The sequence below is a fragment of the Schistocerca cancellata genome, chromosome 1 (assembly GCF_023864275.1).
Source record: "Schistocerca cancellata isolate TAMUIC-IGC-003103 chromosome 1, iqSchCanc2.1, whole genome shotgun sequence".
In the NCBI taxonomy this organism is placed as follows: domain Eukaryota; kingdom Metazoa; phylum Arthropoda; class Insecta; order Orthoptera; family Acrididae; genus Schistocerca; species Schistocerca cancellata.
In genome coordinates this window covers 628,295,234-628,318,488 of record NC_064626.1, presented here as the reverse complement: position 1 = coordinate 628,318,488, position 23,255 = coordinate 628,295,234, and the positions used below count along the sequence as shown (strand labels likewise).

At 45.3% G+C, this 23,255-nt stretch overlaps 1 protein-coding gene and 1 non-coding gene across 2 annotated transcripts in view; one reads left to right on the top strand and one right to left on the bottom strand.

Moving 5' to 3' along the window:
* The window catches only part of LOC126090553 (glycine receptor subunit alpha-4-like), a 71,852-nt gene that overhangs the window by 16,676 nt on the left and 31,921 nt on the right, over positions 1 to 23,255 (top strand). Inside the window, exon 6 of the mRNA XM_049906998.1 lies at positions 261 to 459. Coding sequence (XP_049762955.1) covers positions 261 to 459 — 199 coding nt within the window. The remainder of the gene's footprint in view (positions 1 to 260; positions 460 to 23,255) is intronic.
* Positions 4,276 to 4,350, bottom strand: Trnat-ugu (transfer RNA threonine (anticodon UGU)). Its single transcript has one exon. It is a non-coding gene; the product is annotated as a tRNA-Thr (tRNA).

Sequence of the window (23,255 nt, the reverse complement as noted above, 5' to 3'; positions counted from 1 at the left end):
CCAGCACAGATGTAAGTGTTAAAGCTGAATTAGGAACTAATCGGTACCGAAACAACTCAGCATGTAAATCAGGATATTAATCGGATCAATTTAAGTCGAAGTTTAAGATCACACAGTGTCATCATTTGCCAGTCTGACTGTCGTTTCCATTAGAATCAACACTTTTGCATTGTTGTCTCAGTACACCTTCATTTGTCGACCGAAGATCGTAAAATGGACCAGGCGCTACGAAGTGAAAATAAGTGACGGTGTGCGCACAGGCAACCACTCGACGGCCCGCATGCACATCACGATGAGCCGCGAGCTGCGCAGCTACCTGCTCGAGACGTACTTGCCCAGCTCGCTGTTCGTCATCATGTCGTGGGGCAGCTTCGTCGTCATCCCGGACATGGTGCCCGGCCGCATGGTGCTGCTCGTCACGACGCTCCTGTCCCTCGTCACCATGTTCGACACCGTCAGGTACCGCCGCCAGCCCGGCTCTGCGCTATCCAGCCGTAGTGCTTCCAAACGTCTTCAGACTGTCTCGCTAAACTAACGTGTCAAAACGGCCTGAGGTCGATACAGTGCATGCTCTAGTAAAAGAACAACATTCACAGAAGACGTAGACGAGAGCACTGTTCTTCTAAGACTTGCTTGGTTCAGTGCAGATACACTCCTGGAAATGGAAAAAAGAACACATTGACACCGGTGTGTCAGACCCACCATACTTGCTCCGGACACTGCGAGAGGGCTGTACAAGCAATGATCACACGCACGGCACAGCGGACACACCAGGAACCGCGGTGTTGGCCGTCGAATGGCGCTAGCTGCGCAGCATTTGTGCACCGCCGCCGTCAGTGTCAGCCAGTTTGCCGTGGCATACGGAGCTCCATCGCAGTCTTTAACACTGGTAGCATGCCGCGACAGCGTGGACGTGAACCGTATGTGCAGTTGACGGACTTTGAGCGAGGGCGTATAGTGGGCATGCGGGAGGCCGGGTGGACGTACCGCCGAATTGCTCAGCACGTGGGGCGTGAGGTCTCCACAGTACATCGATGTTGTCGCCAGTGGTCGGCGGAAGGTGCACGTGCCCGTCGACCTGGGACCGGACCGCAGCGACGCACGGATGCACGCCAAGACCGTAGGATCCTACGCAGTGCCGTAGGGGACCGCACCGCCACTTCCCAGCAAATTAGGGACACTGTTGCTCCTGGGGTATCGGCGAGGACCATTCGCAACCGTCTCCATGAAGCTGGGCTACGGTCCCGCACACCGTTAGGCCGTCTTCCGCTCACGCCCCAACATCGTGCAGCCCGCCTCCAGTGGTGTCGCGACAGGCGTGAATGGAGGGACGAATGGAGACGTGTCGTCTTCAGCGATGAGAGTCGCTTCTGCCTTGGTGCCAATGATGGTCGTATGCGTGTTTGGCGCCGTGCAGGTGAGCGCCACAATCAGGACTGCATACGACCGAGGCACACAGGGCCAACACCCGGCATCATGGTGTGGGGAGCGATCTCCTACACTGGCCGTACACCACTGGTCATCGTCGAGGGGACACTGAATAGTGCACGGTACATCCAAACCGTCATCGAACCCATCGTTCTACCATTCCTAGACCGGCAAGGGAACTTGCTGTTCCAACAGGACAATGCACGTCCGCATGTATCCCGTGCCACCCAACGTGCTCTAGAAGGTGTAAGTCAACTACCCTGGCCAGCAAGATCTCCGGATCTGTCCCCCATTGAGCATGTTTGGGACTGGATGAAGCGTCGTCTCACGCGGTCTGCACGTCCAGCACGAACGCTGGTCCAACTGAGGCGCCAGGTGGAAATGGCATGGCAAGCCGTTCCACAGGACTACATCCAGCATCTCTACGATCGTCTCCATGGGAGAATAGCAGCCTGCATTGCTGCGAAAGGTGGATATACACTGTACTAGTGCCGACATTGTGCATGCTCTGTTGCCTGTGTCTATGTGCCTGTGGTTCTGTCAGTGTGATCATGTGATGTATCTGACCCCAGGAATGTGTCAATAAAGTTTCCCCTTCCTGGGACAATGAATTCACGGTGTTCTTATTTCAATTTCCAGGAGTGTATATTCTCCCATTCACGTACATCGTGTACACCTCTTGGTTTACTGAAATTTGTCTAAGAGTTTCTGGTAATGAACTGAAAACAAGGAATAGAATTTCTAAAGCCACTGTCTTTACTGCGTTGGCGATTATACGAATGATAAGACGAACTTAGTGTTTTATTAGACTTGTCCGTGAGCGTTGTTAGCTAACCTATGGAACCGTTCACAATGGACCGGTAATTTAGTCTGTACCAGTGATCTAGTGACTAAACCTTTTAAGACAACATTACAGCCGAGAAGTTCATTAAATAATTTAACGGGCTGAGCCCAGTAAATGGAAAGTAACCAGTCGAGTACCTAAATCTGTACCTACATCTACGTGCACTGAGGTGACAAAAGTCTTGGGGTATATTCCTAATATCGTCTCGGACCTCCTTATTCCCGGCGTAGTGCAGCAACTCGACGTGGCATGGACTCAAAGAGTCGTTTGATGATGATGATGTTTGGTTTGTGGGGCGCTCAACTGCGTGGTTATCAGCGCCCGTACAATTACCCAATCTTTGCTCAGTCCAATTTCGCCACTTTCCTGGATGATGATGAAATGACGAGGACAACACAAACACCCAGTCATCTCGAGGCAGGTGAAAATCCCTGACCCCGCCGGGAATCGAACCCGGGACCCCGTGCTCGGGAAGCGAGAACGCTACCGCGAGACCACGAGCGGCGGACTCAAAGAGTCGCTTGACATCTCCTCCAGAAATATTGAGCCATGCTGCCTCTATAGCCGTCCATTACCGCACAATTGTTGTCGGTGAAGGACTTTGTGAACGAGCTGACCTCTCGACTACATCCGAAATATTCGATAGGATTCATGCCGGCCGATATGGGTGGCCAAATCATTCTCTAGAACTGTCCAGAACGTTCTTCGAACCAATCGTGAGCAACTGTGGCCAGGCGATACTGCCACCCATAAAAATTTCATCGTTGCTTGGGAAAGTGAAGTTCTTGAATGGCTGCAAATGATCTCCAATTAGCCGACCATAACCATTTCCAGTGAATGATAGATTCAGTTGGACTAGAGGACCCAGTCCATTCTAGGTAAACACAGCCTACACCGTTATGGAGCCACCACCAGCTTGCACAGTGCCTTGTTGACAACTTGGGACCATATCTCCGTGGTGTCTGCTCAACACTCGAACCCTACAATCAGCTATTACCAACTGAAATCGGGACTCATCTGACCAGGCCACGGTTTTCCAATCGTGTAGGGTCCAATCGAAATGGTCACGACCCAAGGAGAGTCCCTTCAGGCAATGTCGTGCTCTTGGCAACAACGGTACTGCCGTCGGTCGTCTGCTGCCAAAACCCATTAACACCAAATTCCGCCGCACTGCCCTGACGGGTACGTTAGTCCGACGTCCCACACTGATTTCTGCGATTATTTTATGCATTGCTGCCTATTGATTAGAAGTGGCAGCTCTACGCAAACGCCACTGCTCTCGGTCGTTATTAAGTGAAGGTAGTCCGCCACTGAGTTGTCCGTGGTGAGAGCTAATGCCTGAATTCTTGTGTTCTCTGGGCACTTTCGACACTGTAGTTCACGCAATATTGCATTCCCTTACGATTTCCGAAGTGGAGTATCCCATGCGTCTAGCTCCTATTACCATTTCGCGTTCAAAGTCTGTTAATTGCCGTCGTGCGGCCATAATCGCGTCGGAAACGTTTTCACATATTTCGCATAAATCACATGATTGAAAATAACAGCTCCGCCAGTTTAATGCCTGTTTATACTTTGCGTACGTGTTACTACCATCATATGTGTATGTGCATATTGCTGTCCCATTACTCTTTTCACATTATTGTACGTACACCTACTATGGAAGAAATGCTACGGTGCATGGCGGAGGCTATCTTGTACCACTACCAGTCATACCCTTTCCTGTTCCACTCGCAAAAAGAGAGAGCCCTAATTCCTCTTAACTCGTCTTCGTGGTCCTTAGGCGAAATGTACGTTGGTGACAGCAAAACCGTTCTGCAGTCAGCCGTAATAACCGATTCTCCAAATTGTTACGTTAATGAGTAAGAGGATGGTATCTGTTCCCGAAATAACAAATACCATTGATGACTGTGCAGCTTCTCTAGAATGAAATGATAATTAAATCGAAACCCTTAGCTGTTGACAGGTGCTGTTGATATACATCAGTGGGGACAGCTGAAAACGTGTGCCCCGACCAGGACTCGAACCCGGGATCTCCTGCTTACATGGCAGACGCTCTATCCACCTGAGCCACCGAGGGCACAAAGGATAGTGCGACTGCAGGGACTTATCCTTTGCATGCTTCCCGTGAGACCCACATTCCCAGCTGTCCACAACCCACATTTCAGCTGTCCCCGTTGATGAATATCAACAACACCAGTCAGTAGCTAAGGGTTTCGATTTAATTATCATTTCATTCTAGAGAAGCTGCACGGTCATCAATGCCATCTGTTCTTTCGGGAACAGATACCATCCTCATATAGTTAAAGGCTACCTGGCCATTAACCTTCTTCTGTGCGAATGCGCAGGCTTTGCCCGAAATCTTACGGGACTCGTCAGCTTAGTCTGGCGCGAGTAATGAGTGAATGGGCAAATGTCTATAAGGAACACTATGAATGTAGGTTGTAGACAGTTGAGAATGTGGGTCTCACTGGAAGTCTGCAAGGGGTAAGTCCTTTCAGTCGCACTATGCTCTGTACTATCGGTGGCTCTGATGGATTGAGCGTCTGCCATGTAAGCAGGAGATCCCGGGTTCGAGTCCTGGTCGGGGCACGCATTTTTAGCTGTCCCCATTGATGCATATCAACAACACCTGTCGGCAGCTAAGGGTTTCGATTTAATTATCATTTCACATTAATCTTTCACGAAAAAAATACATAATCGTTCCTTCAGAGATTCCCATTTGAGTCCATGTAGCATCTCCGTAATACTTGCGTGTCGGTCGAATCTGTCGGTCACAAATCTTGGAGCACGCCTCTGAATTCCTTCGTTGGCTTCCTTTGATCTTATCTGGTGGGGTCCCAAACACTCGAGTAGTACTCAAGACTGGGCCGTTCCTGCCGGCCGCGGTGGTCTAGCGGTTCTAGGCGCTCAGTCCGGAGCCGCGCGACTGCTATGGTCGCAGGTTCGAACCCAGCCTCGGGCATGGATGTGTGTGATGTCCTTAGGTTAGTTAGGTTTAAGTAGTTCTAAGTTCTAGGGGACTGATGACCATAGATGTTAAGTCCCATAGTGCTCGGAGCCATTTGAACCATTTTTGGACCGTTCCTGTGTTTTGTATGCAGGCTTCTGTATAGATGAGCTACCTCACGTGCTCGTTCCATTCCTTATCGCTTTGGGACGTTATCCCTGTATAATTACCCAACGTGACTGTGTCAAGCAGCACACAATTAGTAGTGTATTTGATCATTACACGATTCTTTTTCCTACTCATCCGCATTAACTTACATTTTTGTACATTTAGAGCAATCTGCCGTTCATCACATCAAATATACGTTCTAAGTTGCGTTCTCCTACAGTCATCCAATGACAACACTTTCCGACACACAGTAGCGGATTGCTGCCTACCCTGTACATCAGGTCGTTTGTATACGAGGGGAAAGAAAAATAAATAAATAGATAGAAACGGAATAACATTGCCGCGGGCGGAGCTTGTGTAGAAGCAATCCTGCCGCTAGGCGGGTATAGCGTAATTCATTGCCAGTTCAGTGCCGCCTGTGTTGTGGACCTGGTTTTTTCTGTTCGTCTGCAGAGACTGTTTTTACTAGCGCTGTTTTGTTCTCGTTTCGTTTTTTATGATGCCAAGTTTAAGTGAACAACGTGCAGCTGTGAAATTTTGTTTTCTACTCGGTAAAAATGCTGCTGAAACTGTTTTAATGTTAAAAACAAGACGACGCTTACAACGATCATACTGCACTAACAGTTAAACCCTGCAAGAGTGGCCTACAGATCATGAAATATGGGAAGACGCTTCCTCAATTACACTACTCTGCTACTGTCGAGGAAAACTTGAATAGCGTGAAACCGATCTCCAGCCGGGCTATATCACTACATACCATATCGATGTGGTAAATACGCAATTCGTATCGTGCACCATACAAAATCAGCACTTCTGCACCCTGCATGTAGCTATCGACCACCAGACCGTGAAGACAGACAGATCTATTAACAAATAAATAAAAACATGAGCATATGCACTGTATACAGTCCTCATAGACTAGATGATTTGGAGCCTGTTATATCACTGACATCGGTATTCGTGAATGGAACTACCAGTTTCCTATATTTTTTTCGAGTTTTCATGTAAAGATCTTCGCAGATGAGATAACTACCTAGTTACTCAATAGTTTACAGCTTGTTCCGCTTTGCTGCACCTCGCTAAAGTTTCTGTTTCTGTATAAATAATTTCCAGTCTTTATCTTCGGAATTATACTGTGCAAACTATACTGCTATGCGAGTGATATTGCTATGAGCCTGATACCAAGAACTATCGCATAAATCGTATGACTTTCTGGCAAATCATGTGAAAATACATGTTTTCTTGTAATCCCAGCGGAATGAGATGGGTATGGAAAGCATGGCAGTAAGCAAGCAAGCAAGCAGGTCAGGATCAGAAACAGTAACGCCTTTGTGCCGAGGAGAACCAGCCCAGCCTTTGTACAGCAGTTTGGGGATTGATCACGGTCCACTGAGGGCGCTCTGATCGCGTATAGAGCCAGCGTGTGTGCGGGGGCAGTTGACTCGTGACCGTTGGCCGCACTGGATGACCGACCGACCTCGTGGGAAATATCTAGTGCTACGAGGACTATTTATGGTGCATATGCTCATGTTTCTTGTTTTAGATCTGTCCTTCTCCGCGGTCTGGCTGTCAATAGCTACATGTGGGGTGCAGAAGTGATGATTTTGTACGGTGCATGATACGAAATGTGCGTCTACCATATCGATATGGTATGGGTGATATAGCCCAGTTGAAGATCGGTTTCACGCTGAAAAATTCAAGTTTTACTCGACAGTAGCAGAGCAGTGTAATTGAGGAAGTGTCTTTCCATATTTCATGACCTGTAGGCCAATATTGCAGGGTTTAACTGTTAGTGCAATATGACCGCTCTATCTTTTTTCTCTATCTATACAAAATAGCTTTGCTGCTGAAAGTCTCGTAATTGGTCCGTCTGCAGAAAAAAACGGTGGACAGTGCTCCCACACTACCACCTCCAGCAGCACCAGCAGCAGTTTGGTGGGTTTCACACAGAAAAATTCAAGATTTCCTCGACAACAGCAGAGTAGTGTAATTGAAGACGTGTCTTTGGTGATAATTTCCACATTTTATGATCTGTAGAGCTCTCTTGCAGGGTTTAACTGCCTGTGCGCCATGATTGCTGTATGTTTTTTCTTTTCGATCTGCACAAAATAGTTTTTCTACTGAATGTCTTGTCTGCAGAAAATGACGGGCAGTGCTCCCACACAAGCAGTTTCGCTACATTCAGTAAGAACCAATCCGAATGTTCCATTCACAAGGCATCCTTTCTATGGGGCATAGGAGCCTCTACAGACTGGCTCGAACAAGACGGATGAGTGTATCTATGGAAAGTTCTGACACATCCGAGAGTAATGTGATGTTTGTTTGAGAGCTCAGAGACACGTCCAAGCAGACCATCCACCTCTGGCGGAATGCTGTCACTCACCTGCCATTGTGGCTTTAGAGCATTTCCAGACCAGTAGCTGTAGGACATTAAACATTCATCGAAAATTACAACCATTTTTCTCATCTGTCGGACTGTGCTTCGAATTCACTTTGCGTAATTCTTCCGGTTTTGTCGCCTATCCTTGGACAGTACTTCGAGAAGTGAGAAAAATAACGTCCCTGATTCCAGCAGCAGCAGGTACAAAACGAAGCCCAGTCACTGTTTCAGAAAAGTGATGAATACCACAGCAACTGTAGGACTCAGAAAGTCAGAAAGTTTTCTCTCTCTCTGGCAGTGCCTTCAAACAAGCAGCTAAAACTTGAAAAGTGGTGAGCGTCCTGTCTAGAGTTACAGAGATATTTATTTCGACTTCCAAATATCATCGTTTTAGTGTGTAAAATCGGGTATCGCAGCTGATACCGGTTTGGGGGTCTGTTTCCCACAAAAGTGTTTAAAGTGTCTCAGGGAGGTTTCACAAGCGTGCGAGTCCATGTTCGAGTGTGGCGGTATACATCACAAAATTGAAGCAAACTACTGTGCAGAGACATTTCTGAAAGTGCATTTAGAGACATATTCCGTTGGACTGAGTTGCTCCTGAAGCAGCTCCTGCTCAAGGTCAAGGACAAGGGTACTTCACACAAAAACGAGCGAAGTGTCTCAAGGATGATTTCACAAATGTGTCGCGATCTTTTTGGAGTGCGTGTGCAATTGTATTTCTGTACTACTTAATTTTCCTGATCATTTTTGTACTACCTTCTTTCGTCGATTAACCAAAGTGTCTTTCCTGTTACCCATGGTTCCTTCACAGTTACCTTCCTTTTACCTGTGTTTCGTTTCCAAATTCTACGATTTCCCATTTTAGAGGCGTCCATTCCTCTTCTACTGAATCGCCCACCGAGCTATTCATTTTCACAGTATCTATAGCGTCAGAGAACTCCAAGCATATATCTTCATTCCTTAGTAATTCCGTATCCCTCTTCCTTGCGCACTTGTCCTTCCTGAGTAGTCTCTTAAACTTCAATCTATTCTTCATCGTTACTAAATTGTCATCTACTGCTCGAAGGTACGCCTTACAATCAATATCTGATTTCGGAATCTGTGGCTGACCGTGATGTAATCTAACTGAATAGTCCTCTTCTCCCGGCCTTTTCAATTATACCTCTTCCTTCAATGATTCTGGAACAGAGTTATCGCTTTTACCATCTGAAATTTATTGCAGAACTCAATTAGCCAGTCCCCTCACGCATTCGTACTACCATCCCATATTCTCGCGTAACCCTTTCTTCTAATCCTTCTCCTACAACCGCATTCAAATGCCCAATGACTATAAGATTTTCATCTCCATTTAAACACTGAATTACTCTATCAAAATTCTCATATACTTTATCTTTTCATCTTCAGCTAGGGACGTCGGCATGTATATTTGAACTATTATTATCTGTGCTTATGAGAACAACACTGTCACTGAAATGTTCACAGTACCTCACTCTCCGCCCTACCATCCTATTCATAACGAATCCTAATCCTGTTACGTCATTATGGCCGCTGTTGATAGTACCCTATACGAGTTCTCTCTGTGAGACCGAACTGGAATTCCTAAGGAACTTGGCGACTTATTTCTTTTCGTCCGTATCAATTGCTTCTCAACGACAGGGATGCCTATTACTACGTCCTCCATATGGGAGTTTGTGCTACGGTCAAACACTGGTACGCCTGTACGATCCTCTTGCGTTAATGATTTTTTAAACGCGAAATTAAAACTTCAGCTTTCCTTTTGCTGTCTTCTGTCGCCACACCAGATTGGTCTGATTGTGACGGAACAGAAGCCTTTTACCCATTTACTGTTTTTACATAAGACCAAAATTTCCTCGGTTTCTTGACAAGATCTTCCACTAAGGTAAACAAAGTCTTCATTCCCCTCTCTCTCTCTCTCTCTCTCTCTCTCTCTCTCTCTATCTCTCTCTCTCTCTCTCTCTGGTTCTTGCGAAACAGCAACATGGTGCTTTACAGTAATATACGTTAAGTTTTGTACTGCCTGCATTGCACAAGAATTTTTGCGGATGAGAAGTTTTCCCCGTATAGTTGGTTTTCCCAGTCAGAAGGAGAGTGTCATACTCCTTATACTTTATTATTTTGGTAGAAGGTATCACATGACTAATCTTCTGTTTGAGCACGTATAACGTATTGGTAAGGTGGATTAGAGTCTGTACTTTTTGCGACAGCACCCTTTAGCAGCTTTCTGCGTTTTCCTAGTGGAAAAATATTCTTTGACAGCTTCAACTGAGGGTTCTCTAAGACGTACACTGGAGACTCGATTCAGATGTAGCCGACCAAAGCCTTCTGATTCACATCCGGCAGCACAGCGCCAAGTGGCTGTAGTTTAGGAAGCCATAGATACAAGCTTTCGTGGTTATCATTAGCCGTGGATTTGGTTATATTCAGCTACATTGTTGAAACACGAACACTCTTCTTAAGGATCCTTACAAAAGATGCTTGTGTACAGGCGACATCATTTTGTAGGAATCGGGTTTCGGTGTTTTCCTGGAATGTCGCAGGACACTTCGTGTTTCCCGAAATTTACGGTTCCAGTGCAGTTACAAAACTAGTTATGGCCATTCCGCGAAAAACGTTAAACAACTGTGAGAAATCAATTTTGATTTGCATCTTCTCTCTAACAGCCTGTCTCTGTTCATCTCGAATGAATAGCTGCATGCATTCCTCTTCTTCTACGAATCAGTCAGCCTCAGATCAGTAGTGTCAACAAACAAAATTTCTCGAACTCGTCTATTTAAGTGTGCAAATCTTGTTGTGACACACTGGTTTCACAGAAAAATTCGTTGTTTCTTTTTCATCGATTAATTCCAGAAGCCTTCCATTTACACTGATCAGCCATAACGTGGTGACCACCTGAGCTGGTATGTAGAACTTTGGCACGTGTAACAGTGGCGGTAGGCCGTGGCATGGAAGCAATGAGGCCTATGTAGGTCCTTGGAGAGAGTTGGTACCAAAAGAAAGAAAAATGTTCGTGAAATCTTATGGGACTTAACTGCTAAGGTCATCAGTCCCTAAGCTTACACACTACTTAACCTAAATTATCCTAAGGACAAACACACACACCCATGCCCGAGGGAGGACTCGAACCTTCGCCGGGATCAGCCGCACAGTCCAGGAGTTGGTACCACATCTGTAAACACAAGTCACCTAATTCTCGAAAATTCCGGGGAGAGGGGTGATGGGCCCTGACGCCACGTTCAGTCACATCCCAGATGTGTTCGATCAGGTTCAGATCTGGCGACTTTGGGGGACAGCGCATCAGCTGAAACTCGTCATTGTGTTTCTCGAACCCCTCAATCACACTCCTGGCCTTGTGACAAGGCGCGTTATCTTGTTGAAAAATGCCACTGCCGTCTGGAGACATGATCGTCATTAAAGGGTGTATGTGGCCTGCAATCAGTGTACGAAATTCCTTGGACGTCAAGGTGTCTTGCACAAGCTCCAGTGGAGCCATGGATGCCCACGTCAATGTTGCCCAGAGCATAATGGAGTCGCCGCCATCTTGTCTCCGTCCCGCTATACAGCTACCAAGGAGCTGTTCCCCTGGAAGAAGACAGGTTCATGACTTCCCATCGGCATGATGAAGAAGATATTGAGAGTCATCAGACCATGCAATGATCTGCCACTACGCCAACGTCCGGTGCTGATGGTCGCTTGCCTATTCCAGTCGTATTTCACGATGTCATGGTGTTAACTTTGGCACAAGCAAGGGTCGTCGGTTGCGGAAACCCATCGTTAGGAGCGTTCGGTGCGTGGAGTGTTCAGATACACTTGTACTCTGCCCAGCATTAAAATCTGATATTTGTTCTGCCACAATTCGTTGCCTGTCCTGTTTTACCAGTCTGACAAGCCTACGACGTCCGACATCTCTAATGAGGGATGGCCATTCAACCCCAAAATGTCTGAACATGACCTGGGTTTCACTACGTGTTGAAGACACACACCACAGCACTCTTCGAATGCCCGGTAAGCCGTGCAGCTCCCGAGATGTTCGTGACGAGCCTCCGGGCCACTCAGACTCACATAGATCACGTGCCTTTCCCATCCTACATACGGACAGCATGCTCACTGATACGAGGTGCATTCAAGTTCTAAGGCCTCCGATTTTTTTTCTAATTAACTACTCACCCGAAATCGATGAAACTGGCGTTACTTCTCGACGTAATCGCCCTTCAGACGTACACATTTTTCACAACGCTGACGCCATGATTCCATGGCAGTGGCGAAGGCTTCTTTAGGAGTCTGTTTTGACCACTGGAAAATCGCTGAGGCAATAGCAGCACGGCTGGTGAATGTGCGGCCACGGAGAGTGTCTTTCATTGTTGGAAAAAGCCAAAAGTCACTAGGAGCCAGGTCAGGTGAGTAGGGAGCATGAGGAATCACTTCAAAGTTGTTATCACGAAGAAACTGTTGCGTAACATTAGCTCGCTGTGCGGGTGCGTTGTCTTGGTGAAACAGCACACGCGCAGCCCTTCCCGGACGTTTTTGTTGCAGTGCAGGAAGGAATTTGTTCTTCAAAACATTTTCGTAGGATGTAACTGTTACCGTAGTGCCATTTGGAACGCAATGGGTAGGGATTACGTTCTCGCTGTCCCAGAACATGGACACCATCATTTTTTCAGCACTGCCGGTTACCCGAAATTTTTTTGGTGCGGTGAATCTGTGTGCTTCCATTGAGCTGACTGGTGCTTTGTTTCTGGATTGAAAAATGGCATCCACGTCTCATCCATTGTCACAACCGACGAAAAGAAAGTCCCATTCATGTTGTCGTTGCGCGTCAACATTGCTTGGCAACATGCCACACGGGCAGCCGTGTGGTCGTCCGTCAGCATTCGTGGCACCCACCTGGATCACACTTATCGCATTTTCAGGTCGTCATGCAGGATTGTGTGTACAGAACCCACAGAAATGCCAACTCTGGAGGCGATCTGTTCAATAGTCATTCGGCGATCCCCCAAAACAATTCTCTCCACTTTCTCGATCATGTCGTCAGACCGGCTTGTGCGAGCCCGAGGTTGTTTCGGTTTGTTGTCACACAATGTTCTGCCTTCATTAAACTGTCGCACCCAAGAACGCACTTTCGACACATCCATAACTCCGTCACCACATGTCTCCTTCAACTGTCGATGAATTTCAATTGGTTTGACACCACTCAAATTCAGAAAACGAATGATTGCACGCTGTTCAAGTAAGGAAAATGTCGCCATTTTAAGTATTTAAAACAGTTCCCATTCTCGGCGCTGGCGGTAAAATTCCATCTGCCGTACGGTGCTGCCATCTCTGGGACGTATTGACAATGAACGCGGCCTCTTTTTAAAACAATGTGCATGTTTCTATCTCTTTCCAGTCCGGAGAAAAATAGTCGGAGGCCTTAGAACTTGAATGCGCCTCGTACTACAAGAACGTGTTTGTGTCTCATCAGTCATTCCTCGCCTGGTGACACTGCTATCGGTTGGACGGATTTATAGCGATAGTAACTCGGTGTTCTGGTTGATCAGAGTACACGAAGAAGATCACGAACGCTGAGGTGTTACACCAAATCTAATGATCACTACGAATAGGAACTGTATTGTTTCGGCTTCTAAGTTTCTTACTTCCTACACGAAACACACAGCTACCATGTTGAAAGCCTATTGGTTTACAATCAGGATACTAGATATGTAATCTGCATAACCTTTCTGCCATATAGAACATAACGAAGTTGGTCCATCACTGTCAAGTGATTCCGATCTTTACAGCTCTTTCAGTGGAAACCAACAGATTTTTACTCTTCTGGAAAACATAGCGGATAGCTTTCATTTTGCTCACACATCTTTCGGCATGAAGAAGAACATACTAACGATTGCACGCTATTCTGAGATGACACATTAGACTCTTCCACTGCAATAACACGTGTGAAAAAAAATGAAACTCTAAACAAAGTAGACCATAATTATGACAAGATGATGATAGCACTGCAGTCATCAATCGAAAGCAAAGTTTTACACCATTAACTACCACCACCGAAGAACATCAGCATAGTGTTCAAGAATGTAGTAAGTTTCGCTACTAATAATTCCATTAGACAGCTTAACTAATTCATCTATACATGGCTATAGAAATTATCCACAAGTAAGTTTACTTAGTTCAAGCCTACATGGTTCAAACTTATCAATTAAAAGCGTCACATCAGAAAGAAAGACTAAATAAACCTGATATACCTCGCAAGTCGAAAAAGTTTCGTGAGTAGATCAATAAAAAAATAGAGAGAAGTTAACATGATGGTTTTACTGCTTCAAGTGTTTTAAATAGCTTGCTCCTCAAGCACGAGAATATTCGTATTTTTACGCCACGCATCAAGCTATGGTTCCAAAGTTAGGCTGTTTACATATTTTTTTTTACTATTAGATTCAAGGTTGAAGCTCTCATTATGAAGCGCTAATTCCCGTAGACGCCAAACGAACTGAGGTCGTACTGCGGGTAGATCGCATATAAAAGCTCACTGGCCAAGGATCTGAGCGTTGGCTAGTGTGTTTTCCGTCCAGTACGATGACAGCTTGGCTGATTTCAATGAGCTCGAATGCTTCATAATTACGCTTCGGCCGTTAAACAATTAGTGCCAAACACAGATAAAGAAATAATGTAGCTGTATAAGAATTTTTTTCAAATTGTCTATTTAAAAATGAAGAAGATTACCAAAAACATGTATTAGTGCTTTATTTGAAAGCGTGCTGGGCGTTGAGCTGAAATTAAAGCAATATACTCAACAAATTCAAGAAAATTGAATATGTTTTTTTTCCTGGATCAACAATACTATTCATCAAATATTTTTTTCGAGCGACAATTAAGAGCAGAAATATATTGCAGGAAATGAATGATACAGCGCTGTATTGTAAATTCACATTTATTCCAATCGGTTTCAGTCCTTGAGCATCATCCAGGGAGAAAGAACAATAAAGCTTTCAGATGTCACACATCGCGCAACATGTAAATGCCATTCCTATTACAGACACAATTATTGTGCACAGCAGAATGACAAAGCTTCATAACGAGATAATACGGTCCATTAGGTGGCAAAGGATAAACTGCCGTTCATATTGGTGGATTTGCACACAAACAACGTAATGAGAATATAAACTTTCCTAGCGTAAACTACTGACAGAATGCTCTCTGGTGTCCAGTCAGATCGCAGTGTTGGTATACCGCGGTGTCTCAACGGTGACACCTGGCGAGAAACCCGAGAGCTTTTCATTAGCACGGAAGGAGATTTCCCAGAAGCGTACTAGGCACTCTTTGGCATACTATTAATTTCAGGATTTCTTCAAAACACATATACGAGGGCTGTTCAGAAAGTAAGCTCCGATTGATCGCGAAATGGAAACGACTATGATAATCCGATAAAGCTTTGCACAGATGTGTTGGGCAGTGTCTCTAGTATGACCCTAGATAGCATCACGTCACTCCTCTCATTTCTGAGCTCACAGTGATCGCGTAAAGTTGTCTAGAGAATAGTGTCTCCCGCCAAGTACGAGGACCTGGTGAGAAATTTCGCCTGAAGCTATACAGCCAACATTACATAACTGTCGTGCAGTTTCTTCTACAAGGCAATATTGTCAGCCGTATTCTGAAGGGGCAATGAAGATGCTCCTGCATCGTTTTCAATTGGAAATGTTTGACTACCCACAATACAGCCCGTAATTGACTCCCCCTGCGTTTCATTTCTGCTCACATGAACCGCTGGCTATGAATACAACATTTTGGCACAGAAAACGAGCTGTAGGCCAGCGTAGAGAATTGGCGGAAAGCACTGGCGGCTGTCTTTTATGATGAGGGTATTGGAAAGTTGGTACAACGCTACGACAAATGTCTTAGTCAGAACGGCAACTACGTAGAGAAGTAGCTGGATGGTGTAGCTAACTGTTAAAAATAAAACATTTCTAATTTTCACTGTGGTTCCCATTTCGCGATCAATCGGAGCTTACTTTCTGAACAGCCCTCGTATTTCTTAAAGCTATACCTTACGTACTTCTCCGTAATATTAATCATTTGCTTATTGCCATTTACTATAGTTAACAATTTCAATATCGTTTATCTTTCTTGGAGTTCTAAGTTCCGTAAATTGAAAACGGTTCCAACGTAAAGTATATACCCGGTACACATTCCAGCTCGCTTCGCGTTTCTTGACCGTGCGCCCTGTCCACAACACGTACCTGATAGCTCGTGGCGGTCGCACTGTTCTGCTCCACACTGCTGCTGGCTTGCCTGAAATTATGTATCTAAATATGCAAGCGGATGTAGGGGAGCCACTTAACATTAAACACAACACTGTCCTACCTCTGGTATGAACAACTATATTCTGAGCCCGCATCTCGTGGTCGTGCGGTAGCGTTCTCGCTTCCCACGCTCGGGTTCCCGGGTTCGATTCCCGGCGGGGTCAGGGATTTTCTCTGCCTCGTGATGGCTGGGTGTTGTGTGATGTCCTTAGGTTAGTTAGGTTTAAGTAGTTCTAAGTTCTAGGGGACTGATAACCTAAGATTTTAAGTCCCATAGTGCTCAGAGCCATTTTGAACTATATTCTGAGATGATAAGTAAGTCGTAGGTTGCACTGTTTACATTCTAGGTCATAAGTATTTATCCCTATTAGCATTCTTGATGAATATCTGTCCACAATATCACTTGGACGAACATACGCGTAACCGACACGACGCGGGTGATTGTTGGAGATGCGGAGACCGAATAATCGAACGAAAGTTCTTACGTTCGTCACGCATACACAAATATCTAGTACCAGTCCTAATTGACAATAGTAATGATATAACACTGTTCATCAAGTTAATTTTTCTCAGTTTTCACTTGTACGAGCGTGCGCGTAACCATCGATGCGCGGCTGATTGTTGATGAAGCGGAACGCAATGACCGAACGCACGTTCTCACGCTCACTACAAGACACTGGCACTTGAATGCTCTCTCTACAGGTAAACTACATTGCTGATCGACATTAGTTCATTCTCAGAGTCCGAACACGGTGCGGATGATTGATGTACGGTGCGACACGCAACGAGAGGTTACACAAATACGTTATCGGCGGCACTGCTCATTTCTAATTACATGATTACGCACTTTTTTCTGAATCAGTTCCATATTTCATCACTTTACTATAATAGCACTTGTAGCAACACTGGAACTTGCATAATAAAATTCCTCTCACATGCAGAGCTACCCACAACACAGCATAATAATCCAGTGTCCCGTGATCGACTCTGCAAACACGCTGCCCGCAAAGATACTCCGCAACTAAGCCAGCGATAGGACAATACGCTTACAACCTGATTAACAATTAAAGTTCTGATCTGAGAGAAGCTTATCTGTAAAAACGTCAAAATGAACGTTTGAAGAAAAATTTTACTTGCTTCGGGTAAATGGGCCTCAAGAATGATTTGGAGAGTTCCGGCTGGAGGTCATCGTGGATACCCATAACATTCAAGTGTTCAGAGGCCTTTTAGAGCATTAGGAAATGAGTATTCTCATTTATCTGTAGCCAATGCAGGTGTGCCAAACACCTTGTAGAACAAAGTGGCAATTATATCAAAACGTTAGAAACAGTCAAAATTTAAATGCAGCAACCCATTACAAACAGTATTGTAAGGTGCTTAAAAATGTTATTAGGAAGGCAAAAAGTATGTGGTATGCAGATAGAATAGCTAAGTCTCAGGATAAAATTAAAACCGTATGGTCTGTCGTTAAGGAAGTGGCTGGTCTGCAGAGACAAGTCGAGGATATAGAATCAGTGCGTAGTGGGAATGTCCGTGTTACAGATAAGTCGCATATATGTACAGTATTTAATAATCACTTTCTGAATATAGGAGGTGAACTAAAGAGAAACCTAGTCCCAACAGGGAATCATATAGCGCTCTTAGAGAAAAAAGTGTTCCGAGACTGTTACCTGAAATGCTCCTCCATGATACTGACAAGAGGGAGACTGAGTTAATAATTAAATCACTAAATACCAAGAACTCCCATGGATTTGACGGGGTATCTAGCAGAATACTGAAGTATTGTTCTATGTATGTTAGCCCAGTACTTAGCCATATATGTAACTTTTCCTTTAGGAGTGGTCGGTTTCCTGACCGATTAAAGTACTCGGTAGTGAAGCCACTTTATAAAAAGGGAGACAGGGATAATGTTGACAATTATAGACCTATTTCTATGCCATCGGTGTTTGCTAAAGTTATCGAGAAGGTTGTATATGCAAGGTTACTGGAGCATTTAAATTCATATAATTTGCTGTCAAATGTTCAGTTTGGTTTTAGAAATGGTTTAACAACTGAAAATGCTATATTCTCTTTTCTCTGTGAGGTTTTGGACGGATTAAATAAAACGTTGCGAACGCTAGGTGTTTTCTTTGATTTAACGAAGGCTTTTGACTGTGTTGACCACAAAATGTTACTGCAGAAGTTGAACCATTATGGAGTAAGGGGAGTAGCTTACAATTGGTTCGCCTCTTACCTTAAGAACAGAAAGCAAAAGGTAATTCTCCGCAATATTGAGAGTGGTAGTGATGTTCAGTCCCAATGGGGCACTGTTAAGTGGGGCATTCCCCAAGGGTCGGTGCTGGTGCCACTGCTGTTTCTTATTTATATAAATGATATGCCTACTAGTATTACAGGTGATTCAAAAATATTTCTGTTTGCTGATGACAGCAGCTTGATAGTGAAGGATCTTGTGTGTAATATTGAAACAGTATCAAATAACGTAGTTCATGAAATAAGTTCGTGGCTTGGGGAAAATAATTTGATGCTAAATCACAGTAAGACTTAGTTTTTACAGTTTCTAACTCACAATTCAACAAGAACCGATATTTTGATCAGACAGAATGGGCATATTATAAGCGAGACGGAACAGTTCAAGTTCCTAGGGGTTCGGATAGATAGTAAGCTGTTGTGGAAAGCCCATGTTCAGGATCTTGTTCAGAAACTAAATGCTGCTTTATTTACCATTAGAACAGTATCTGAAATAAGTGACAGTTCAACACGAAAAATAGTCTACTTCGCATATTTCCATACGCTTATGTCGTATGGTATTATTTTTTGGGGTAATTCTTCTGATTCAAAAAGGGTATTTTTGGCTCAAAAACGGGCTGTTCGAGCTATATGTGGTGTAATTTCGAGAACCTCTTGTCGACCCCTATTCAATAGTCTGGGAATTCTGACATTGCCCTCACAGTATATATTTTCTTTAATGTCGTTTGTTGTTAGCAATATTAGCCTATTCCCAAGAGTTAGCAGTTTTCACTCAGTTAATACTAGGCAGAAATCCAATATGCATGTGGAATGCACTTCCTTGACTCTTCTGCAGAAAGGAGTGCAGTATTCTGCTGCATCCATTTTCAATAAGCTACCACAAGAACTCAAAAATCTTAGCAGTACCCCAAACACTTTTAAGTCTAAACTGAAGAGTTTCCTCATGGCTCACTCCTTCTATTCTGTCGAGGAGCTCCTGGAAGGGCTAAAAAATTAAGCAAATTCCAGTGTTACATTGTTGATTCTCTTTATTTAAATTTACGACTTGTCACCTGAATATGTTTTTTTTTATATTTCATTTCACCTGTTTCTAATATCGTGTTATAATTTCATGTATTGACTCGTTCCATGACCATGGAGACTTCTCCTTAATTTGGTCCCACGGAACAATAAATAAATAAATAAAAATAAAAACAAAGGAGTGACATTAAACTGCACGAATAACAATATCAAAGAAATTCTCTTTCGGCTCTTAAAGTGAGATTATATTTCGTTCTCGATAGCAGAGTATTTCAATTATAGTCTGTAGACTCTCCTGTACGTTGATGTGATTCATGGCCATAAGATACAGGCAATCTCACTCTGGAACAAGTGCTGCATTCTCTGATACTTTGACACAGCAAGTGGTAGAACAGTGCATATTCTTCTGTCTGTAAAGTAAATTATTCGTGGAAAAGTGATAAGCACTAAATCGTAACTGTCTAAAGACTTTACCTCCTATTCTTGGAGCATCAAAGTTGTCTAAAATATTGCATAGGTACCTTGAAGTGAAAGACGGTCCCATTTTGCGCCCTGGCTGTTTGTTATACAGCCCCTGTTATTTATATCATGATCGTCTGATTTCGACTGTTTGCCATTTTCAACTGCTTGCTCCTAAACAAGAAAATTTACATCGTCACCCTCTGTGATATATACAAATGTACATTTCTCTTTTTAATACGTCGTGTCGTATGGTAATACGAGCGAGAACAACGTTCCATATTCGTCAAAGTTTTAAAATAAAATTACATCCATAGTGGTATACGTAAATATAGAAACTCGTAATATATGGCACAGAACACTGCTCTACCGGGTTGATTCAACACTGTACTGTTCAGTTTACAGTAAACAGCTGTTCAAAGACATTGACAAATAGTCCCCACTGCCCATCTGATTGCACCTATCGATATTTACCGGGGACATGGTGCCTCACTATTATACACTCCTGGAAATTGAAATAAGAACACCGTGAATTCATTGTCCCAGGAAGGGGAAACTTTATTGACACATTCCTGGGGTCAGATACATCACATGATCACACTGACAGAATCACAGGCACATAGACACAGGCAACAGAGCATGCACAATGTCGGCACTAGTACAGTGTATATCCACCTTTCGCAGCAATGCAGGCTGCTATTCTCCCATGGAGACGATCGTAGAGATGCTGGATGTAGTCCTGTGGAACGGCTTGCCATGCCATTTCCACCTGGCGCCTCAGTTGGACCAGCGTTCGTGCTGGACGTGCAGACCGCGTGAGACGACGCTTCATCCAGTCCCAAACATGCTCAATGGGGGACAGATCCGGAGATCTTGCTGGCCAGGGTAGTTGACTTACACCTTCTAGAGCACGTTGGGTGGCACGGGATACATGCGGACGTGCATTGTCCTGTTGGAACAGCAAGTTCCCTTGCCGGTCTAGGATTGGTAGAACGATGGGTTCGATGACGGTTTGGATGTACCGTGCACTATTCAGTGTCCCCTCGACGATCACTAGTGGTGTACGGCCAGTGTAGGAGATCGCTCCCCACACCATGGTGCCGGGTGTTGGCCCTGTGTGCCTCGGTCGTATGCAGTCCTGATTGTGGCGCTCACCTGCACGGTGCCAAACACGCATACGACCATCATTGGCACCAAGGCAGAAGCGACTCTCATCGCTGAAGACAACACGTCTCCATTCGTCCCTCCATTCACGCCTGTCGCGACACCACTGGAGGCGGGCTGCACGATGTTGGGGCGTGAGCGGAAGACGGCCTAACGGTGTGCGGGACCGTAGCCCAGCTTCATGGAGACGGTTGCGAATGGTCCTCGCCGATACCCCAGGAGCAACAGTGTCCCTAATTTGCTGGGAAGTGGCGGTGCGGTCCCCTACGGCACTATGTAGGATCCTACGGTCTTGGCGTGCATCCGTGCGTCGCTGCGGTCCAGTCCCAGGTCGATGGGCACGTGCATCTTCCGCCGACCACTGGCGACAACATCGATGTACTGTGGAGACCTCACGCCCCACGTGTTGAGCAATTCGGCGGTACGTCCACCCGGCCTCCCGCATGCCCACTATACGCCCTCACTCAAAGTCCGTCAACTGCACATACGGTTCACGTCCACGCTGTCGCGGCATGCTACCAGTGTTAAAGACTGCGATGGAGCTCCGTATGCCACGGCAAACTGGCTGACACTGACGGCGGCGGTGCACAAATGCTGCGCAGCTAGCGCCATTCGACGGCCAACACCGCGGTTCCTGGTGTGTCCGCTGTGCCGTGCGTGTGATCATTGCTTGTACAGCCCTCTCGCAGTGTCCGGAGCAAGTATGGTGGGTCTGACACACCGGTGTCAATGTGTTCTTTTTTCCATTTCCAGGAGTGTATTTACTCTGTCGGTGTGTTTAAAATTGTAAACATTTATCCACTATCTCGCACACACAAACATGCTCACGCTCGCGTCATGTCGTACATGTATGAGGGGACATCAAACAGTAAGTTACACATATTTTGGCAGGACAAGTAACTTTTACTGAATGCTACACTATTAAAGTGACAGGGATACATGACAATATTTTTAACGTAGTAACCACGTCTCAGTAAACAACAGTCGGAGCGTTTCAAATCCTCTACGATAGAAACTGGCTCCTTGATTCCGGAGCCATTCGAAAACCGCTCTGTGAATGTCTTCATGGTTGCTAAACCCCCTTTGACCCTATATATTCTTTAGCTTACTGAAAAATCGTACGTTACAAAGTCTAGACTTCCCCATCAGCATCACCGACGTCCGTGCGATCTTGGTCAAATTCTTGGCACTAATTCACTACGACTGGACGCGCCATTGCATTTGGTCCTTATACCTCCAGAACTTTACGGTGCATCTGTGTGAAATTTAGACGTTTTGCCCACACGAATCTTACTGTCCCACGTATTTCAACTTTGGAGTACGTCTCCAGACTTCGCGCCTTTTCAGTAGCACCCTTTGATCCATCCGTTGTCCATTCTGCATAAAAACTATGTATGCAGGAAATCTAGAATACGTACTCTCTTCCGACAACGAGCCTTCCTTGTTGCACAAAGGTCTTAGCGTGGGCCGACACGTGTAACTTACTCTAGCGGGTCGGGGACTGCAATGACTGCTGCTACAGAGAGAAGAAGAGCCTTTCCTTAGTGATTAGGATGGCGGGGCTCTCACACCCTGGGCGTTGTAGGTTCGATGGATTGGCGTGGGGTCCAGGAAGCCAGAATGAGGAGAAGGTGGCTGCAGCAAGAGAGACGGCGTTCATGTAAACTCAAACTCATTATTATTATTATTATTATTATTATTATTATTATTATTATTATTACTATAACAAGCTAGACCAGTTAAGGTGCACACTGTCGTCTAGTGGCGCTCCCCGGTGTCAAACCCCCCCCCCGTACCTTTTCCACGGAGGTAGTCAACGGTGGACCTCGCGTCCCACGCTGGCGAGAAGTGGCGTCATAAACATGACAATAGCTGGTCAGATGTGGCGGAAGTATGTTTTTATTACATTGCTGGGGGGTCAGTTCGTCCCGCCCACCTGAAACGCATGTTGCGCGCTGGCCTTCGTCACGCGTCCCGGTGACTAGGAGGGCAACGGTTCGACGCTTGCCCCCACGGCAGCGGTCTTCAGCAGGAAGAACGTTGGCAGTTTCGCTGCCACACAGCATTCACTCTTCGGTCCACTTTTCTGAGTCCACTCACTGCTTCCTGCAAAATTTTCTATGCTCTCCCACTGAGCCCCTATGTAGAGCTAGTCCATGTAACACGACATTCACTTTTCCACACAGGAACAATGGTAAACCATCTCCTAAGGATAAGAGTGTGGGATCTATATCGCATCCTACAACATTACACAAGTATGTACACACTCTTTCTCACTTGTTGCTCTGC